General features: G+C 61.5%; 1 protein-coding gene across 1 annotated transcript; it reads left to right on the top strand.

Moving 5' to 3' along the window:
* Nucleotides 1-1,279: 1,279 nt before the first annotated feature.
* ANO7 (anoctamin 7) lies at nt 1,280-19,077 on the top strand (the record flags this gene model as incomplete). Its single annotated transcript, XM_082658244.1, is given in 23 exon segments — nt 1,280-1,381; nt 2,036-2,143; nt 2,688-2,824; nt 3,713-3,770; nt 4,567-4,677; nt 5,392-5,448; nt 5,558-5,778; nt 9,207-9,289; nt 9,340-9,460; nt 9,462-9,492; nt 10,104-10,202; nt 10,283-10,385; nt 11,180-11,306; nt 11,617-11,671; nt 13,315-13,416; nt 14,404-14,536; nt 15,820-16,025; nt 16,115-16,257; nt 18,378-18,382; nt 18,385-18,467; nt 18,816-18,935; nt 19,005-19,030; nt 19,032-19,077. Coding segments are annotated over 23 exon segments (2,277 nt in total).
* Between the last annotated feature and the right edge of the window lie 838 nt (nt 19,078-19,915).

Here is a 19,915-nt window from a genome sequence, read left to right as displayed (position 1 = left end):
TGTAATCATAACTGTGTTTTTATAGAATTTAACAGCTGAAGAAGTCCTTTTGCATGCAGTATGTCGGTTACAACAGTTGGCATCACTTGGACCCCCTCGGTCTCCCGCACGCTCCACCCTCCTTTCCCACGGCTTCCTCTGTTCCCCAGGAACAGGCTCTGCCATCAGAGGAACCAATCCTGAATTTTACGTTAATCACATTCTTGTGTTGTGGGTTTTTTAAAATCATTTTTGCCCCCATTTCACGTCACCAAACAACACAGCTTGGTTTTGTCTCTTTGAACCTGATGGAAGGTCTCAGTGTCACTCCTCCTGACGTAGTGTTCGCGAGGCCCGCCTGCGTCGCTGGTGCAGCTGCCGCTTGGCCACTGTCCTTGCTGTGGAGAAGCCACTATCTTCCTCTCTGTCCTTGTGTGGACAGACATTTGACTTCTTCCCAGTTTGGGGTGATTATGAAGATGGGCTGCTGTGCACCTGTGCCGTGCCCTCACGGGGCTGTCTCCTAAGGGTAGGGTCGCTGGCGGGGTGCAGGGCCACACCAGTCCCCAGGCACGTTGCACCGCCGACAGCGGGAACTCCTCTCAACACTTGGTGGTGTCAGTTCTTACAACCTGGTGGGTGTACAGTGGTGTCTCGCTGCAGTTTTAATTCACCTTTTCCCTGATTCCTAAAGGGATGGAGCATTTTTTGCATGTTTATGGGCTCTTTGTGTTTCCAGTACTGCGAACGGTCTTTTGCACCTTTTGCTATCAGGCCGTCCACCGATAGCAATGCTGGGCGCATTTTCTCATCAGTGCTGGTGCTTGTATCCTGGACGTTTCCTCGTCGCTTCCATGCGCGCAAACCCCTTCCGCTGTCGGCCTGGCTGTCCCAGCATCACGGTGTCCTGGTCGGTTTTGACCACACGGCTTTCCCTCCACCTTGTGTTCTGTTTCCTGTCCTTCAGGCATGAAGTGAGCCCCTGCCGCCCTTGCGGCCCGCCCTCCCCGGCCCACAGCCGGCTGCGCTCCCTTCCAGAGCTGCCTTAAGAGTTGGCAGACATACACACCGTGGGACTGGGGCCAAGACCCCTCCCTTTCCAGGTTCAGATCCACTTGACAGCCTGGTGCGGGGAGGGGCTGCAAAGCTGCCCTGTACGACGGAAACGGTGTGGCTCACAGGTGCGGTCACATGACTTTGCCAAACCTTCTTCCAGAACTGGGCTGCATCCTCCTTGGGCGCGGGGACCACGCTGCCTGAAGCCACACGCTGCCCAAAGGGCCCTCAGCCTTCAGTCCAGATGGCGGCCCTCAGCTTTCAGCACATGTCACAGCCAGCTGGGGACGCCCATGCCTGTCCCCTGGGCTTCTGGCCTTTCGGGGACCCCGATGGCTGTGATATGGTAGCGAGGGCTGAGAGCCACTGAAGAGGACAGTTTGGGAAAGCAGGTGCACTCAGCAGAGACGCCGGTCCCTGGGACAGAGACGCCGGGCCCCGAGCAGAGAGGCTGGGCCCTGGAACTGAAAGTCCCCGGCTCCGGCTCCAGGAGAGCCTGGCACGCGCCTGCACACAGACACACGGCCAGGCCCACCCGTGTGTGCACACCTCTGTTGTACGTGCATAACATACACAGATGCCCAGTGGCTTGTCGAAGGCGCAGATGGGCGTTCGTTACCTGCAGAGTTTCTTGCCCATGGACGTCAGGACAGCCAGGTGGCGGCCTCGCAGGGACTGTCGCTGTTTGGCTGGCTTCCAAACAGGAGCGGCCCCCCCTGCCGGCTTCCACAGGTCCACAGAAGCCAGGTCCACAGAGGCAGGCCCACAGAAGCAAGTTGCCTTTTATCAAATAGGTTTAAAACGGCGCTGGTGAGCTGTTACCATGGCTACAGAAATGCCTCTTTTCCTTAGAGTGTGAATGCACACACACGTGCACCCACAAAACACACACGCACACATGTGCACACACGTGCATAAAGATGACCGCACATGCCACACGCGCACACGTGTACACGCATGCGTGCACCCCAGGCTCTCACGGAGCCCCCCGTCCCGGCAGCGTGATGTCCAGGACGAGGACAGCGTGGTGCGCTACCACCTCTTCAGCGCCCCTTGGGCTATGCTCCGCTATTACGCGGAGGACCTGCATCTGAAGCTGCCCCCGCAGGTACCCAGGGCACGTGGGGGGCAGAGAGGGCCTGGAGGCCCCCCACAGCCAGGATCGCTCGTGATGGCCCTCCAGTTCCCGGGGGCAGCCACCAGTGCTGACAATCCTGGGGGCTCCCCACTCCGTGTCCCCGAGGGTCCCTGCCAGCTCCCCCACCCCACCCCCGCCAATTCCACGGTGCTCCTGGAAGCCTTGTGGCCAAGTCGGGTGAGGGGTGGTGCCCCATGGTGGGCTCAGGGGAGGGGCGGGCAGTGCGCACAGAGGCCAAGGCTCTGAGCGGGCCACCTGGGCCCCCCTCCAGGCAGGGGCACAGGGCGGAGGGGCAGCGGCTCCCAGGTGACCTCAGAGCTGACCAGCAGAGCAGCCCTGGAGCCAGAGGCCCGGAGAGGGAAAGGGGCTTGCCTGGTGTTTCTGCAGGGCCCACAGCAGAGCCGGGGAGGGCGGGAGCCAGGGTGCCCGGTTTGCAAACCCACACGCCCACACCCCACCACCTGGTGTCCGCGTCCCCTCAGGACAGGGAGGGGCAACTGACAATTCCTTCCAGGAGTTGCCCAACCAGGCCTCCAACTGGGCAGCCAGCCTGCTGGAGTGGCTGGAGTTCCCCGACATCCTGCTGGAGGACGTGCCCGACGTGCCCCACAAGTCTTACTCCTGCCAGTTCAAAGTGAGCAATCTGTCCAGGTAAGATGGCCCCACCACTCCGCCCGACAGCCTCACACAGGGCCCTGGGATGGATGAAAGAATCAACGAATGAGTGAACCAAAACCTGCTGCTCTTCCCCTAAACTCTCTCCTTCCCAGAGCTTTTCAACCAGGGCCTGGGAGGCTCAGGTGGGTGAGCTTTCGTGCATGTCTGCATTATCTACACGTCACCTGTATCAGTCAGATAGGCAGGTTGTGCTGCGGAACGAGCATCCCCCAAACCTCAGTGGCTGGACGTGAAGGTCCACTTCCTGCTCAGCTCCATGTCCGTGGTGGGTGGGCACGGTGTCCTGGGGCCCAGGTGGGAGTGCAGGCTCCATCCCACACAGAAAATGCAAGCGGTCAGTCCACACTGGCTCCTGGATCCCTTCTCCCATTCACATTTTCCTGCCCAAAGCAGGTCACACAGCCACACACCCAGCAGGCAGTTTAGGGCAGCGTCCAGGCCTGGGGGGACCCGTGTGGGTGGCCAGCACTGGAAACCCCCATGCTGAGGACACCTCCTTCCCGGGCTGGTGGGAGGATTCAGCCTCACCCACACGTGTCCCCACACAGGGAATCCCCAAGGTCCTGGTGTCCCAGGGAGGGCCCTCTGGTCAACCACCTGTCCACACAGGCTACCACCAGACACCGCCCAGAGGCCTTTGGTCCTGAGTTCGGAACTTCAGGGGATGCAGATGTCTGTGGGCTCCTCTGCCCAAGTGCAGTCCACTCTCCCCTACCCTGGGGGGATTTCCGTGATGTCCTGCCATACCCTCAGGAAAGGAAAAGGCCCACACGGGAGCTGCCCATGCCGCCCGGTGGCAGTGGTCGCTCTCTGAGGCCTGGCTGAGGTGCAGGCACCTGAGTTCTGACTCTGAGCCCACAGGTTCCTCGGGAGTGAGAACCAGGCCACCTTCTTCCCCATCACCTACAGGCACCAGATTGTGAGTGGGGTCCTGACCCAGCTCTGAGAGGCCTGCGGCCCCAGACGTCCCGGCCCCCAGCGGGCAGCAGAGGCCTCTGCGGACACAGGAAGGTTCGCCTTTGTCCTGTCCAGAGGGATGAGGTCCCGGGGCCGGGGGCCCCGGGGGGGTGAGGGGATGGATGCTTGGAGGCTGCCCCCACCTCACTGCACAAGGGGAGCACAGCTGGGGCCCCGAATGGGTATCACCTTCAAGAACCTGTGGGACTTGCCAAGACCACGGGGACTGGGGAGGTGTGAGTCCAGTTGGTCAGTGAGGACGGGAACCACGGGCAGAGCCGACCAGAGGCTGAGCGTCCCTGAGAAGCATGGGCAGTGCCTGGCCTATGGTGAGGGAGGGCCTGGGACAGGCCTGCCCAGGAGAACCGGCTGGTGACAACCGAAGGGCACCGGCCACGCGGGCTGCCCAGCAGGGGCTGGGCCGCCCCCGACACAGGCCTCCAGGTGGAGGCTGACTCCTGCCCAGAGTGAGGACCCAGGGCGGGCTGCGCTTAGCTAGGGCATGGGTTCAAATCCAGACTCGACTCCCATGAGCCGAGCGTCCCAGCCAAGGTCTCCCATCTACCAAGCGTGAGAACGATCACCACCCTTGGGGGTTGTGTGAGCCGGTGACATGAGGAAGAGCTGGGTGTACCCTTGCCATTGTCGCCAGGAGCCTCGGGAGGCTGTCTGTGGGCTCAGCCCCAAGACGGGAGGGCCCGGGTGTCCCCGCCCCCCGTCACATGACAGGTGACCAGTGCCATCCCTGCCACCCCTAGCTGTTCGAGGTCCTGGCCAAGACCCCGTACGGCCACGAGAGGAAGCGCCTGTTTGGGATCGACCAGCCGCTGGGGGAGGGGGTCTTCAGCGCAGCCTTCCCCCAGCACGACGTGATTCCAGGGGCTTCAGGGGCGGGGCAGGGTGGTCGGGCTGCCACCAGAGGGTGAGTTTCTGGATGAGGGGGACCCCAGGTCCTGCCCTGGGATGCGGGGCAGCAGCACACCAGGCCCCGCTGCGGCCTGTCGTCTCCCCGAGCAGCTTCTCTCCCTCGGGGGGATGGGGAGGTCACCGAGCCCCTCACAAGACCCGGGGAGGATGTGCTCACCACGCCAGCTGCCACCGTACCGGGCTCGGTCAGCCAAACCGTCACCCTTGACAAAACGCCCACTGCGTCGGTTAGGAGGCTGTTTACTCCCCATGAGGCCCCCAGAGCCGCACGAAGGGGCAGCGGGGCCTCAGGGCCCAGGTCAGTCCCGCACCCACTGCTGTGTGACTGGGGGACAGTCGGTCCCGGGCAGCCACCGAGGGGGTGAATGTGGACGCGCACCGGGAAGTGCCTGGGCACTCAGGCTCCATCACGCTCCGCGGGCCTCGCCCTCCCTGCTGGCCAGGGCTGCACGGCACGGGGTCGGCAGAACTCTCACCCAGAGACGCGGAGCCCGCTCTGGACCACAGTCACTGGCTCCTCCCAGGGCCACCCCTCCAGGCCCTTCCTCTGCCCTGGACTCGGACCCCGGGCCGAGGGGCTCAGCACAGATGTCCCCTCCTCAGAGAGGCCTTCCTGGACCCCCAGCCCCCAAAGTGACTCTTTTGCCCTTGAGCAGCAACCCTGCATCCTGGGCTTTGTCTGCCTTGTGCCCATGCTGGGCCGGCGGCCACCTGTGGGTCTCGCCCTGCCCTGAGGCCCCCACACACCTAGACTGTGCCTGGCTGGGGTAGGGTGCCCAGACCAGCCTGGATCCTCCCTGCCCGACCGCTTCTCATCCCCAGGGCCCCTTGACGACACCCCCAGAGGGCCCACGGGCCCTGGGCCTCACCCAGCGGCAGGTCCGGCTCCAGCCCTGGGCCCGCTGGCACAAGTGGCACAAGTACCAGCTTCTGGACCATGTGCGCAGGTACCTCGGGGAGAAGGTGGCCTTCTACTTCGCCTGGCTCAGTGAATCTCGTGCCCACCGCCCCTCGGGGCCTCCTGGGCCCCTAGCTGCTAACAGGTGTCCCCAGGAAGGGAGCTGTGGCGGGGGCTCAGCCACCGGCCATGCCGACCCCTCCTAGGCCAGCACTCCCTGGCCGAGCCCTGCCCCTGCCCCACCCCCTGGCCCCATAAGGTAACCCAGCACTGGGACCGTTCTGGGGCACCCCCATGTGCTGGTCATGGACCAGGAACCCCCTCCTGCAAGCCAGGGTCCCCTTTTGACTCCAGCCCCCAGTGTCCCTGGCCCACCAGACATGTCCCGGGAAGCCCTGGGCCACCCCAGGAACTCCCAACCTGGCAGAGGTCGCCCCTGCCCGGGGTCCAGGGAGAGCCGCCCTCTCACCTCCAGGCAGGCTGGCACCCTGGGGATGGCTGTCTGCCCCGGACGGCCCCCCGTCCTCGCTTTCCTCACGGGCTCCCCACCCTGCCGCCCAGCACAGTCTCGCCCCCCCCACCCCCCGTCCTGCCCCAAAGATAGGGATGCGCCTGCCCTCAATCGCGCATGCGCACGTCTGTCAAGATGGCGACCAGTGCTGGGGTGCTGTGCAGGGCGGCGGTTCCTGCCCTTGTGGAGTGTACCGGCCTCGGGTGACGCAAGGAGAGGCCACCCATAGCCTCTGGGGACCCGGATGCGGCGGGGGAGTGGCTGTGGCCAGGGCGCTGGCGCCCAAGGCACAGCCCACCTGTGAAGGACCTGAGGCTCCATCTGGGGCAGGGAGGGCCGGGGCCCCAGGAGGGCAAGGCCAGACCACAGGGTCATGGGGGGCACGACAGGTGGGGTCCTCGTCTCGGTCCTGGACAGACTTGCATTTTACAGAGGTCCCTCTGGCTCATGCAGGGCAGACAGGACACCAGGCTGGGATGGATCTGGGCTTGACCCGTGAGAGGCAGACAGGGTGCACACTTGAGGGCTTGGGGGTACTGAGGGACCTGGCCACGGTGGGGTGGGGTGCAGAGCCGGAGGCATCCACAGTGACCCCCGGTCACCCAGGACTGGAGTCCGGTGGGTGATGTGCCTCTCGAGGAGGGGACACCCATCCTGGGCATGCTGGTTGGAGGTGAATGGGGCTCAGGAAAGGGAGGTCCGGGAGGTGGGAGGCACAGTGGGCTGGAGCCCTGGGGGCTCAGGTGCCGAGGTCAACATGGGGGTAGTCCACAGTCCCGGGTGGGGCGAGGAGGGCAGAGCTGTGCCCAGAGCTGCCGGGGGTGTCCTCCCCGAGGACCGGTCCCCTCCCAGCTTCCTAGAAGGCCCCCACCCCTGCTGGCTGAATGTGGTCCCCAGAGGACGTGCGGCTGTGTAGACCCCCACCTGGGGCTCAGCCCTGGGTACCCAGGCCACCCACAGTCAACTCCCAGGGTTTCCCTGCCTGGGCCCGGCATCCCCCTGCAGGGCTCTACACAGGCTGGCTGGTGCCAGCGGCGTGGGGTGGGCCCACTGGTGCCCCTGGTGGGCTGTCTCATGGTGTCCTCAGACGCACCCACGTAGTGTCCTCTCCCCTCAGCTCCCAGGCCTGCCCCTTGCCTCCTGAGATGGGTGTGCAGTAAGAGGGACCCCCCAGGTGCCAGGCCCTGTGCAGAGCTGGGGATAGAGGTGAGCACTGAGCACATCCCTGCCTTAAGGATGTCATGGAGGGTCCTGCCCGCGAGCTTGGCTGGAAGACTGGCAGGTGGACAGGTGCGCTCCTTGACAGGTGGATAGGTGTGCTCCCAGGTGGACACAGGTAGGCAGGGTGATCCCAGGTGGACATAGGTAGACAGGTGTGCTCCCAGACTGACAGGTGGACAGGTGTGATCGCAGGTTAATTTTATTGGCACTCGCCCTTGTTTCTTACAATAGTGTAAACTTTTCTTACAATAGATAAATAACTGGGCTTGGGTTTTATCCTACTATGGAGCTGAAATTTCAAGAAGTTATCTCCAAAATTATCATTGCATACATTTTTAAAAGAAATGCTGGGCCTGGCAAAGACAGTGTGGGGAAGGAGGGGGCAAGGGGGCGGGGCTGGGGGAGGGCCGCCTGCCCAGCCCCCACAGCTGCCCTCCCCGCCCAGAAGGCAGGAGCTGTGCCCGCTCTGCCTGGACTCTGCCCCTTCTGGCTGCTCCCCCGCGCCTGTGCCCTGGTCCAGGTAAGAGGGCAGGTGAGGGGAGGAAGGCAGCCCCCTGGGTCCTGGCCCCGCCCCACCCGTAAGCCCAGCTCGGTCACCACCTAAGGCAGAGCCCTCTGTGAGTTACGTAACCCGGGTGGCAAGGTCCCCACTGGGCTGGGACTGCAACTGGCGCCCCCCGCCCCCCCCCCCCCCCGCAGCACTCAGCAGGGTGCCTGCACCAGTAGACGTCCACCTGGAGCTTTCACTATTATCGTTGTCATTATGTGTGGCTGGCCGAGAAGGTCAACTGGCGACCCCCGAGCTCTCAGGCACAGCCGGACTGAGCAGAGTTCAAGAGGCCGGGGCGAGGGGCCCCTTGGGGTCCCTGAGCCCTCTGGGTCCCGTCAGCCCGCACACTTCCAGGGTGTGTCAGCTTTTCCATGGGAACAGCGGCCTCACCGGCATGCCACACTCACTGGGCCTCGAGCCCTGGTGCCCAGGATGGACCCACAGACAGAGACACCTTTGACACACTGCTGGGAACCCATCTGTACCAGTTTCCTAGGACTGCTGGGACAAATTACCACAAACGGGGGGTTTAAAACAACAAATTGCTTTTCTCCCAGTTTTGGAGGCCAGAGTCCAGTATGGAGGGTTGGCAGGGCTGGTTCCTTCTGGAGAACTGGCCCTGGGCCTCCGGCCTGGGTTCTGGGGGCCGCCAGGAATCCTCCTGTCCACTGGCTGAGGCTGCGTCTCTCCCATCTCTGCGTCTGTCTTCACGTGGCCTCTCCCTCTGTGCGTCGCTGTGTCTGTCTCCGCTTCTCTTACAGGGATTTGTCATTGGTTTTAGGCCGTCCCCCTAATCCAGGGTGCTCTCATTCGGAGATCCTTACCCTGACTGCACATGCAAAGGCCTTTTGTCCAAGTAAGGCTATATTCTGAGGTTCCAGGTGGACATATCTTATGGGGGCCACAGTTCCATCCACTACAGTCCACCCTCTGGCCCCCAAAATTTTATGTCCATCCCATGTGCAAAATACATTTACCCCCAACCCAGTGTCCCTGGAGTCTCGCCCACTGCAGCATCAACTCTAAGTCCAAAATCTCATCTAAATATCAACAATGCAAAAAGTCCCCAATCTCATCTAAATTATCTAAACTGGGTACAGGTGAGACTCTGGGTGTGGGCCCTCCTGGGGCAACCTTCCTCCCTCCCTGTGCACTAGGAAACGCGTCTCTGCCTCCAGAATACAATGATGGGCACACGTAGGACAGGTGTGGCCTTTCCTAAAGGGAGGGACAGGAGGGAGTAAAGGACCACCAGTCCCAAGCGCGTGTGAACCTCATGCCCCCGCCGCAGGCTAGCCGGCTCTCCGACCACGGCAGCACCGTCCTGGGGCTTCGACCACGGCGGCACCGTCCTGGGGCTGCTCCCACTACGAGGTGGGTCACCCCCGACAGAGGCCGCTCCCTGAGCACGCACTCCCGCTAAGCACCGGCTCCCCTCCAGGAGCGGCCGAGGCCCCAGTCTGCCGCCTCAGCTCCCACAACAGCTGTGAACCCCGTCGCCAGTGAGAGTGAGCCCTACCTCCCCAAGAGAAGCCGCCTGCGCCGTGCTGGCCGGCTCCACGGTGGTCACGGTGATGGTGACGGGTCCCCGCTGCCGTCCGCCCCCCGTCATGCCTCTGCCCTCCTGAGCCTCATGGGGCAGCTGCGTCCCCCTTCCTGCCTTGTGGCTGGGGCCTGACGATTCCTCTGCGACCCACAAGACCCCCGACGTCCTCAGAAAGGCCCCCATGTACCTGGGTTCCAGGGAGGGGCCAAGTTAGGGGGTCTGCGATGTAAGAGGTGTGTGTCGGGCAGGGGGCTCTGGGAAAGTTTCCCCCAGGGCATCTTTCAAGCATGGCGGGGGAGGGGGCAATCCCAGCACAGGGGTCCACCTCACCCTGTCTTGTCTTCCAGTCAGAGGGGCTTCCTAATTGACCCCCTTAGATGTCAAGGAATTCCCAAGTAGGAGGGGAGAAGGAGGGATGGTTCTTGAGCACCTGGGGCTGACAACAGTGCACAGAGGCCCCTTTGATAGCCAGAGGTCACCCACCCTCTAGCTCTCCCTGCCTGCCCCCCCCGCCTGCCCCCCCTCCCTGCCTTCCCCCCCCCCACTGCCCGGCAACCCCACTAAAAGGAGGCAGGAAGCACAGCCTGGCTGAGGGGCGGAAGCAGGGACGGAGCTGTGGGGGGGGGCTGGGCTGCCCCACAGGTGGCCGTGATGGTCATGTGCCTGGGGTCCATCGTCCTGTACTGGGCCATCATGGCCATCCTGGTGTCCAGGTCAGACAACACCCTCCTCGCAGCCTGGGTGAGCTTCCACTGCTCCTGCTGGTGGGGTGGGGGTGGGGCTCTGATCCACCCCTCCGTCACCCTGCCATCTCCTATCAGGCGTCACGCGTCTCCAGCCTCATGGGGTCCATGGTGAACCTTGTCTTCATCCTCAACCTCTCCAAGATCTACATGGCCCTGGCCCACGTCCTGACGAAATGGGGTGAGTGCCGAGGCCGGCTGGGTGCTGACCAGGGACCCAGCCCTGCTGGACCGAATCAGAACATGACTTTTGTCATATCTGAATGAGGCACGGGTGGGACGTGCCACATCCTCCCCCCAGGGTCCCTTACATGGCAGTGAGCAGGGCCTCTGTTTGGGGAGAGGGGGGCACCCCAGGCCTTGCCCCGCATCAGCAGGAATCCTTGCCCGTCTCTGCCTGCTTCTCCCCCCTTTCTCTGACCCCTTTCCATTTCCTAAGGACAAATCCATCCGTTCCACAAATTGCACAAGTTGCAGTCCTGGTCTAGGAGAGGGACAGAGGTCAGCAGCGCACAGCGAGGTAGGCTGGTGCGGGCCCAGAGTGCCGCGGAGAGAATGTGGGGTGGGCAGGCGGCCCGGGGAGAGGCTCCAGGTGGGGGTCCAGGGACAGGGCCCTGGGGGAGCCAGCGGTAACGTTCCTGCAACGGTACGGCTGTGTGTCCCCCTCCGGCCTCAGGATTTTCCTCCAACTCACCGTTTATGCTCCCACCTCCACCTCAGCACCTGCTTGCTGGACACCCTCTCCGCCCAGCCCCCCAGACCTGTGCCCCAGTCCGCTTTCCCGGGCCGCATCATGTTACTTTTTATTGTCACTTGCCCCAGCTCTTCCTTTACCGACATAACGCCTTTAGATGCTTTTGCAGTTAGAAATTCAGTAACGCCACACTTGGCCCCCTTCTTGAATGAATTTCTTTAAAAGACCCGGGCGACGCGGCCCTCTCCGCACTCCCTGCGCCAGTGAAGTGCTGACGACAGGCGCTCGCTGTGCCGCACAGACGCACCGGACCCAGACCACGTTCGAGGACACCTTCACCCTCAACGTGTTCATCTTCCAGTTCGTCAACTTCTCCTCACCCATCCACATCGCCTTCCTCAAGGGCAGGTCAGCGCGCGGCACCCGCAGCGCCCTGCCTGGCCACGCCCCCTGTCACGCCCACAGCGACCGCGCCCATCTGGACCCACCCACACCTTGACCCTAGGCCCCGCCCCCATCCGGCCACACCCACACCGCTCTCTGCCCCGCCACGCCACGCACGGCCTGGCCGTCGGTCACGCCCTCACCCCGCCCACTGTGGGCTCTAGGCACTCGGGGAAGGCGGGGGCGGCGCAGGCGTCCGGCACGTGGTGCCCCTCGTGCTTCCGCCAGGTGGGCTGCAGGCGGCCGCGGGAGCAGAGGCATGGTTCGCCCCTAGGTTCGTGGGCTACCCGGGCAACTACCACACCTCGCCTGGGGTCCGCAGCGAGGAGGTGGGCGCGCGAGGACCCCGCCGTGTGGTGCTCCCTTCGCCTTCCGTCAGCCGCTCTTCTGCCCCCGCCCCTCCAACCCCTGCGCACCGCTCTGCCCCTTCCCAGACCCCACTCGGGACAGCCGTCCACGGAACACTCACAATCCACGTGTCCCCGTTGGCACCCGATTCACACCTGAGCCGAGCGCCAGTCACAGGGATGGACCGTGAGCCGCTGTCACGGCCACGAGCTCGGCTGGCACATTGTGGGTGCAGAGGCTGGCGACCCTCACGGGGCTTCTCCCCAAGGCGCCCCTCGCCCCACCCCCCAAGCACAAGCAGGCTCACCTGCATGGCCCAGCAGCTTTGAGAGCCAGGGTGAACCTGTTTTTCCAGAAAGTGGAAGCTGGTTTGTGCAGGATGAAGAATCACTGTAGGGTGGCTTCCCCCAGAGCGGACGCCCAGGCAAAGACCCGGATTCAAGTAACGGGTGTGGGTGTCACCCTGGGAAGCATGCAAGGGGCAGGGGCTGTGCAGAAGGAGGTGCACCCACGAGTACTTGAGGGGGGGGTCACCACTGTGGGCTTATGAGCTCAACCCTGCCCCACGCCCTCTGAGACATTGTAGAAAATCCCTCAAAATGTGCCTGTGGTTCCTTACTGGCTGAGGGCCAAGCACACCCCGAAGCAGCATGAATGGGTGTCTTGAACAGTCCACAGGTGGCCTCTAGGCTGGGCCAAGGAGACCCGGGTGGGAGTCCAACAGCTCCTGTGGAGCACCTCACCTGAAAGACCCTCTTCTCCCTGATGGAGAACAGCAACTTCCCATGGGTCTGGGCCATGACCCAACCCGACAGCTGCCTGCAAAGTGACTGACCCCCAAGGGACACTCTCCATTTTCGCATGAGAGGGGAGGGGTTTTCCAGGGACAGGGCAGATGGGACCACAACTCGGGGCATGACTGCACATGACACACAGCAGTCAGGCAGCTTTGTTATCGGTTATCAGTGGGAAAAGTTCCCAACTCAAAATGGTTTCAACAAAAAGTGGAGTTTCACTGGCTCCTCTGTTGAAAATACAGGACTCTGTGAACTCAGGTATGGCTGGATCCAGGTGTTTCAACAATGTTGCACTGCTTTCCCAAGCATTGGCTGTGTCCTCAGGCAGGCTCTCCTCACCTGGTAGGGAAGACATGCTGCAGTGTGGGGCTGATATCCCAAGAGCACAGGACGACACCCTCTAGCTTAGTAGCCAGTGCAAGGCATGCTGTCCCACAAGCTCCCCATAAAAGCCCCAGGCCCACCTCTCACTGGCTTGATCAGGTCACTGATTGGTGAGGCCTGCCTGAATCCTGGGTCCTCCCTGGAGCCACAGGCTAGGGTCAACCCCATGTGGGTTCCCAAAAGAGCCCAGGGTTGCCGTATGGCCGTGCTTCTGGTGTTCCCGTGACAGTCCGCCCGCGGGACCTGGGGAAGACTGTGGGGGCTTGAATGAGGTCAGGAAGGGGGAGGGAGGGAAGGAGGGTCTCCGCAGTCCTCAAGGTGCCCCTGGCATGTCTGAAAGGGAGACGAGGGCATGGCAGGGGCCACCTTCGAGGCATAGAGAAGGATAGGCAGCCGTGAGGCTGGTCCCTCCCACAAGGTAATCTGGAGCCCTGATGCTGTAGTGTGCGGCTGGAGGCTGCCTCACTGAGTTGGCACAGGAGCTCCTGGTCATCACGGTGGGCAAGCAGATCATTTGCAACGTGCAGGAGATTCTGGTCCCGCGAGTCACCCACCCCAACCCGTCCCTGGGAAGCACCCAGGGACCGTGGGACCCGGAAGTGTCTGAGGCCACAGCCCCCAGTCCAGCCCCAGCTGGGAGAAGAGGTTGGGGGGAAGGCAGGCCCGGCCCCTCCTGGACCCCAGTGACTCCAGTGCTGTGTAGGGGGAGGGTCGGCCCCAGCCACCTGCCCCACAGGCGCTCTGCCACCTCCACCCCATGTAGTTGCAGCAGGTGCTTGAGTTCTCCTGCCCAGGGGCCAGCTTTGGAGGGGAGGAGGCCTGGGTTCCCGGGCCCTGCCCCATCCATGCCAGTCCATCCTGTCTGCAGCCCACTGTGGCTGGGCCGGGGGCGTTCTTAACGGGGACACTGGGGTCCCACCTCCCCAGTGCCACCCACTGGCAGCACTGGCGCCCCTCCCATGCAGAGCCCTTGCAATGGCCTGTCCAGGCATGGCCTCTTATCTGGCCCGAGGCTGGACTCAACCTGGACGCCCTCCAGCATCCCCACACACCCGATCTCCCTGTGATGGCCGCTCCCTGGCAACTCCCCCGGGCAACCGAAACCGTGGCTTCAGACCTTGGCCAAGCCACGTGCCCTCTGTGGGCGTGGCCCTGACTCTCAGGGCAGGTGGTACCGGGAAGCTGAATTCAAGCAACAGGTAGGTGTAGCTGGGCTAGTGAGCGACACACATGCACACACACATGCCCCACTGTCCTCATCCGCTCCCTCCCAGCCCTGACACAGCTCCCCGGAGGAATCAATGCCCCTAGATCTCCTACGAGTGATGCTGACTTGCCTGAGAGCTCTGCTGGGGAGCTTGGCACGCCCTCGCCGCCACCCCTGCTGCCGCAGGAGCGGAAGGCCTCACCCTCGCACTGCCCACCCTGTGGCCCCAGACCCTCCTCCCCTTGCTGCCCTTTGCTTGCAGAGCGACCAGGACCCGGCTTGGGAGGACGGGGCCATCGTCCTGGGGGTTTCTGTCTCCAGGGAGCTACGGGGCTGGTGGCAGAGGTCCCGGCTCTGCTCCAAGGAGAGGAAGGCAGGGCTGGCCAGGTGCCCTAGGAGGCAGGCAGACTACGAGCTTCTGCCCTTCCAGGGCCCCTTTGACGGGCACCTTGAGATGGGTAGGAGCCATGGCGGTGGCCACAGCCACCGTGCGCGGGGAGGGGCGGCCGCACTACTGAGGGGGCTTCCAGCCTCAGCATTCCTGTCTACATCTGCCTTGAAACATGATGTAGGGGTCCCTGATGGAGCCAGGCCTGCAAAGATCAGGAATCGTGGCGGCCAGAGTGGGGAGCGCCCAGGAAAGCCTGGCTGAGGGCAGCAGTGGCAGCATCCTGGGCACTGGGGTTTGGAAGAGGACCTGGGCAGTTGATGGGGCTCCCTTGGAGTGGCCTTAATCTCAACCCGCCCTGGAAAGCCTGGGCCAGAGCCCCCCGTAGGAAATGAGAAGTGGGGTACGCAGGAGAGTCAGCCCTGGGGGTGAGGGCAAAGGCCCCCTGAGAGGTAAGGTTACACCTCTGGGGAGTTGATTTTCTCCAGACATTTTCTCAATGCCCGCACTCTTTGCTGGACCCTCCAGTGCCCTTGCCAGGTGGAGGCCTATGCCTGGGGCTCATTCCCTGCACGAGGTGACTGCAGTTTTTGAGGCCAGAGTCCGCATCTAATGCGGGCACTGGTCCCTGCAGCCAGGCCCTTCTCTTTGATGACAGGGGAGAGAATCATGGCACAATCTGAAGTGCTGCATCTGAGCCAACACATTGCTGTGAGCTCCCCGGCAGCCAAAGCAAAAGGGGTGGCAGTAGTGGCATCGTTCTGTGGGTAAAAGGGAGCAGAAGGCTCACAAGGGAGAAACATGGTTTTTCATGATAATGTGAGCCGGCTGACCTTGTGTCTCTACTCCACTGGACAAAAGGCAATGGGACCCCATGCTCTCCTTAGGAATTATACCTAAGAGCCAGGAACCCCTTTCAAGGAGCCCCTTCCTAGAATCAGCCCTAGAATCAGAGGCAGATTCTACTGCCACTCCTGCCAGGGTGAGCCAAGCAGTGGGGAGGACTGTTAAGAGTCCCTGACCTCAGGGAGATGGGGTGGCCCATGACCAGCCAGAAACGCATCCAACTCTGTGACAGCAGTCCGGGGAGGCTTCCTGAAGGAAGGAGCCCTGCAGCCGAGCCTGCGGGATGAGTACCATCAGGAGGAGCAGGAAAGGCCAGAGGCCGGGGCTGCTGTGCACAGTCAGGGGCTTCCCCTGAAAGGCGCAAGTGAAGGGTTTACGGTGGGCAGTGTCGGCCATCGGTCGCAGGCACGCGTGGCCCTTACCACCAGCTGCAACCGGGCGGGCAGGGGTCAGGGTGGGCGGGCCGTGGCTACCGGAGGGCCTGGCGGCGACCACCGACCCCCGCAGTGCTGCAGTCCGGCTTCATCACCGTCTTCGTGGCCGCCTGCCTCCTCGCGCCGCTCTTCGCCCTGCTCAACAACCGGGTGGAGATCCGCCTGCACGCGCGCAAGTTCGTCCGCGAGCGCCGGCGCCCCCTGGCCGAGCGCGCGCAAGGCATCGGCATCTGCTTCCCCAACCTGGCGGGCATCACCCGCCCGGCGGTCATCAGCAACGTGAGCGCGCGGGCCTGCCCGGGGTGTCCGCCGGGGAGAGCGGGGCCGGGCGGGGCGGGGCGGGGAGCGCGGCCCCGCCGGTCGCCCGGGCCTTCCTACTGGCCTTCTCGTCCGACTTCCCGCCGCGCGCCTACTACCAGTGGAGCCGCGCCCGCAACCTGCGCGGCTTCGTCAACTTCACGCTGGCGCGCGCCCCGCCCGCTTTAGCCGCAGCGCACAACCGCACGTGCAGGTGAGGCGGGGCGGGGCTGGGCGGGGCTGGGCGGGGCTGGGCGGGGCTCCCACCCGGAGGGGCCAGGCTGGGAGGGCCTCGCGCCCCTGGCTTCCCGCCTCCTTCCCGCCTCCGGAGCCCCGCCTGTCCGGTTGCTGCCCCGCGGGAGGGATCTTGATCACCAACCCCATTCCTTCCATGGATACAAGCTTCTTTTCTTTTTCTAGTTCTTCTTGAGTCAATTTTGGTATTTAGTATTTGTTTTTACGGAAAACTGTTTCAGTTAAGCTTTAGAATGTAACGACATGAACTTATATTCTCTTAAGACCTCATTTTGTAGTTATGGCCCCATCTTCTTTCCAGATATAGTACATGTATTTCCTCTTGAAAATCAATTTTCTGAGTTGAAACCTTAACTCGTTTCAGACTTCTTGGGTTTTAATAAACAAATTGTGTCTATAAATTTATTTGAACATACTTTTTATAAATTTATTTATTTTTGGCTGCTTTGGGTCTTTGTTGCTGTGCGTGGGCTTTCTCTAGTTGCGGCGAGCAGGGGCTACTCTTCGTTGCAGTGCACGGGCTTCTCATTGCAGTGGCTTCTCTTGTTGCGGAGCACGGGCTGTAGGCGTGCGGGCTTCAGTAGTTGTGGCTCGCGGGCTCCAGAGCACAGGCTCAGTAGTTGTGGCGCATGGGCTTAGTTGCTCCATGGCATGTGGGATCTTCCCGGCCCAGGGCTCGAACCCGTCTCCCCTGCATTGGCAGGCAGATTCTTAACCACTGCACCACCAGGGAAGCCCCTGAACAAACTTTTTAAAAGCTTCATTCCACTAGTGTTGATAATACTTCTATCCTTCACTTCTAAATATTTCATCACTTCAATTGTGATTTACCTATTTATCCATGAATCACTTAGGAAAGTAATTTCCCAAACACACAGAGTTTTGTTTTTGCTACTTTTAAAAAATCATTTGTGGTTTAACTGCACGGAGGTCAGAGAGCCTGAAGAGTTGACCTGATGTTAACCTCTCATTTGTTGAGTCTCCCTTTAGGATCTGCTGGTCACAATGGATTTTTGCATACGTTTCAAGTGAACCTAAACAGAATCTTTATTAATTTTGGAGCAAGGTTCTACATATACCCATTAGGTCAGGCTTCTAAGCTTTGTTGTTCAGATTTTAATTTTACTACTAGAAGACGACAAAACACTTTTAGTCACTTGTTAATCACAACTCTGGTGTATTTCATTAACTTCTGTGGCTACAGTGTTTTCTTATGCATTGTCTTTCCTCTGAGTTCATTTTTCTTCTCCCTGAAGTTTATCCTTTAATAGGCACTTTTAGGAACGGTGTGGCTGGTGAACTCTTAAGTATGTTCATTTTGTCCTTCAAATGGCAGGTATAAAAATCTAGGTTAAGCATTATTTTCCCTCAGCTCTTTCTAAATATTTCTCTTTCGTGCACTGGCTTTTCTTGTTAGAAGCATTCGTTGCGTTTAAGACTTTTTCCTTTTCCTTCATTTGTGTCACTAACAGGCCTGTCACGGAAGGGCTTATTTAAGTTTCTGACCGAGACTCAGCAGGTGCTACCGATCTAGAGTGATGCCTTTCTTTAGTTCTGGAACAGCCGCATTCTATGCCTTCAGGCAGTGATTCTCCACGCTCCCTGACCTTCTCTGCTGTTGGAGCATCTCCATTCCCCCATGTGTCTTGAGCACTCTCTCCTATTTGTCTGTCTTTCTGGGCCTCAGCACTGCGTAATTGTCTTCCAGCTCCCACGATGTGTCCCTTCTGTCGTGTCTCGTTTAGCCACTTTAAGTATAGCCCATTCTTTGGGGAATTTTTATTTTCAAGATTTTTGGCTTTTTTCTTTTCCGACAAAGTTGGCCCTGGTAATGCTGTTACCACAACACAGAAATACGGAGGACATGAAAGGACAGCAAGATGACCATTCAATCTGAACTAGCCAGCAAAGCCCAGTGTCGTGCTCAGGATAGCAAAGGAGCTGGCCGGGCAGCCTGTGTGGGGACATTCCCTGCTCCCAGTACCCTCGCTGGTAAGCCCAGCCGGTGAGGAGGAGGAGCTGAGAAGTGTGTTTGGCACCCTCAGCCCGGCTCCCCACTGAGCCCCATGTCTCCTGCAGGTATCGGGCTTTCGGGGGGATGATGGACATCATGCCCGGACCTACTGGAATCTTCTGGCTATCCACCTGGCCTTCATCATCGTGTGTGAGGCACCAGCATGGTGGGCCCCGCTCCCCACCCCCAGTACTTTGCCTAATCCCAGCACAAGGTATGCAGGGGTTGGCGTGACCAAGGGCGCTCACTGCTGTGTCACCTTGTTCAGATCACAGTCCTCTGCATCCCTTCCCTGCCTGGCCTCTGTCTCCAGTTGTGTGGACGTCAGAATGCCCTGGGCACTGCGGAGTGTCCCACGGAAGCCGGGGGGTGGTCTCTGTCGCTGTGGCCTCTGCCTCTTCCGGGAGTTTCCTTTTCTGCACTGATGCTTGCTGTCCGCTCAACCCACACCTGAGGAGCAGGTGCCCCACGAAGGCCACCCTGGGCACTTGTTTTGCCCGCAGCACGTGGTGTTCTCCATCGGCCGGGTCCTTGACCTCTTGGCGCATGACATCCCCGGATCTGTGGAGATCAAGGTGAAGCGGGAGTACTACCTGGCCAAGCAGGCGCTAGCCGAGGACGAGGTGAGCGCCCCAGCCCCCGGTGCTCTGCCGCTGTCCTGCTCCCCCTTCTCTGCCCTTTCCTGAAAACAGGTTCTTGGTGGAACAAACGGGGCGGAAGGACCAGCCCTCGGGCTCAGAGATGAATCTGGGCCCACAAGCCTAGGCTGCCAGGAGCCAGAGGCAAAGGGGTCGCCCTGAGAGCAGCCCCACCTGGAGGGCGGGGGGGAGATGCGGAGCTGTCAAAGGCTCACCACCCTCAGAGGCCACAGCCTGTCTCCTGGCCCCTCAGGCCTGCTGTGGCGCCCACGGCCGGCCAACTGCAGCGTGGTACCTGGAGCGCTGGGCATGCTGTGTCCGGGGGCATCAGGCAGCTCCTGCCCAGCCCCACGGACCAGTGCTGTCTCCTCACTCCCCTGGGGCAGGACGGCTCCGGTCCTTCCAGCCCCTGCCCCTTCCCCATCGCCTGGCAGGCATAGGAGGTGGCTTCTACCACGGGCTGCTCCATTCACACTTCCATCCCCCTCAGCCCTTCGGTGAGGCTCATCTCCTGTCCTCTGTCTTCTCTCCCGTGCTCCCTGCACGTGCTCTCCCTCAGACGGCGGTGTCCCCTCTCCAGACCAGCCCCGCCCCTTCCCACCCTGTCCACGCAGCGTCTTGCGAAACCTGCTGGGAGTCTGCCCACCACCCCCGCCCCGTCCCCACAAGGCCTGCAGGTCTGTCTTCTCATCTCGAGCCCCTTTCCCTTCCAGCCTGTCCACAGCCTCTGAGCCGCCCTTTCCTCTCCTCCTGTGGTACCACTTGACTCCCCCAGACGGTGCGCTCTGAGGAGTGGGCACCCCTTCTCTCCGGGCAGCGAGCGCCCAGATGGGGAAGGTTTGGAAGGAGACTGAACTTTATCCCCTGACCAGTGAATGCCTCGAGGAAAGGACACTCCTGCGATGCTCGGTGCATCTCCTTTAAGAAGTTCTGCCTGTCTGGGTGCACATGGTCCTCTTCAGAGC

Source organism: Grampus griseus (genome assembly GCF_964374135.1).
Source record: "Grampus griseus genome assembly, chromosome: 7".
Classification (NCBI taxonomy): Eukaryota; Metazoa; Chordata; class Mammalia; order Artiodactyla; family Delphinidae; genus Grampus; species Grampus griseus.
Note: the sequence above shows the minus strand (reverse complement) of the source record. Positions and strands in the feature narration are given on the sequence as shown.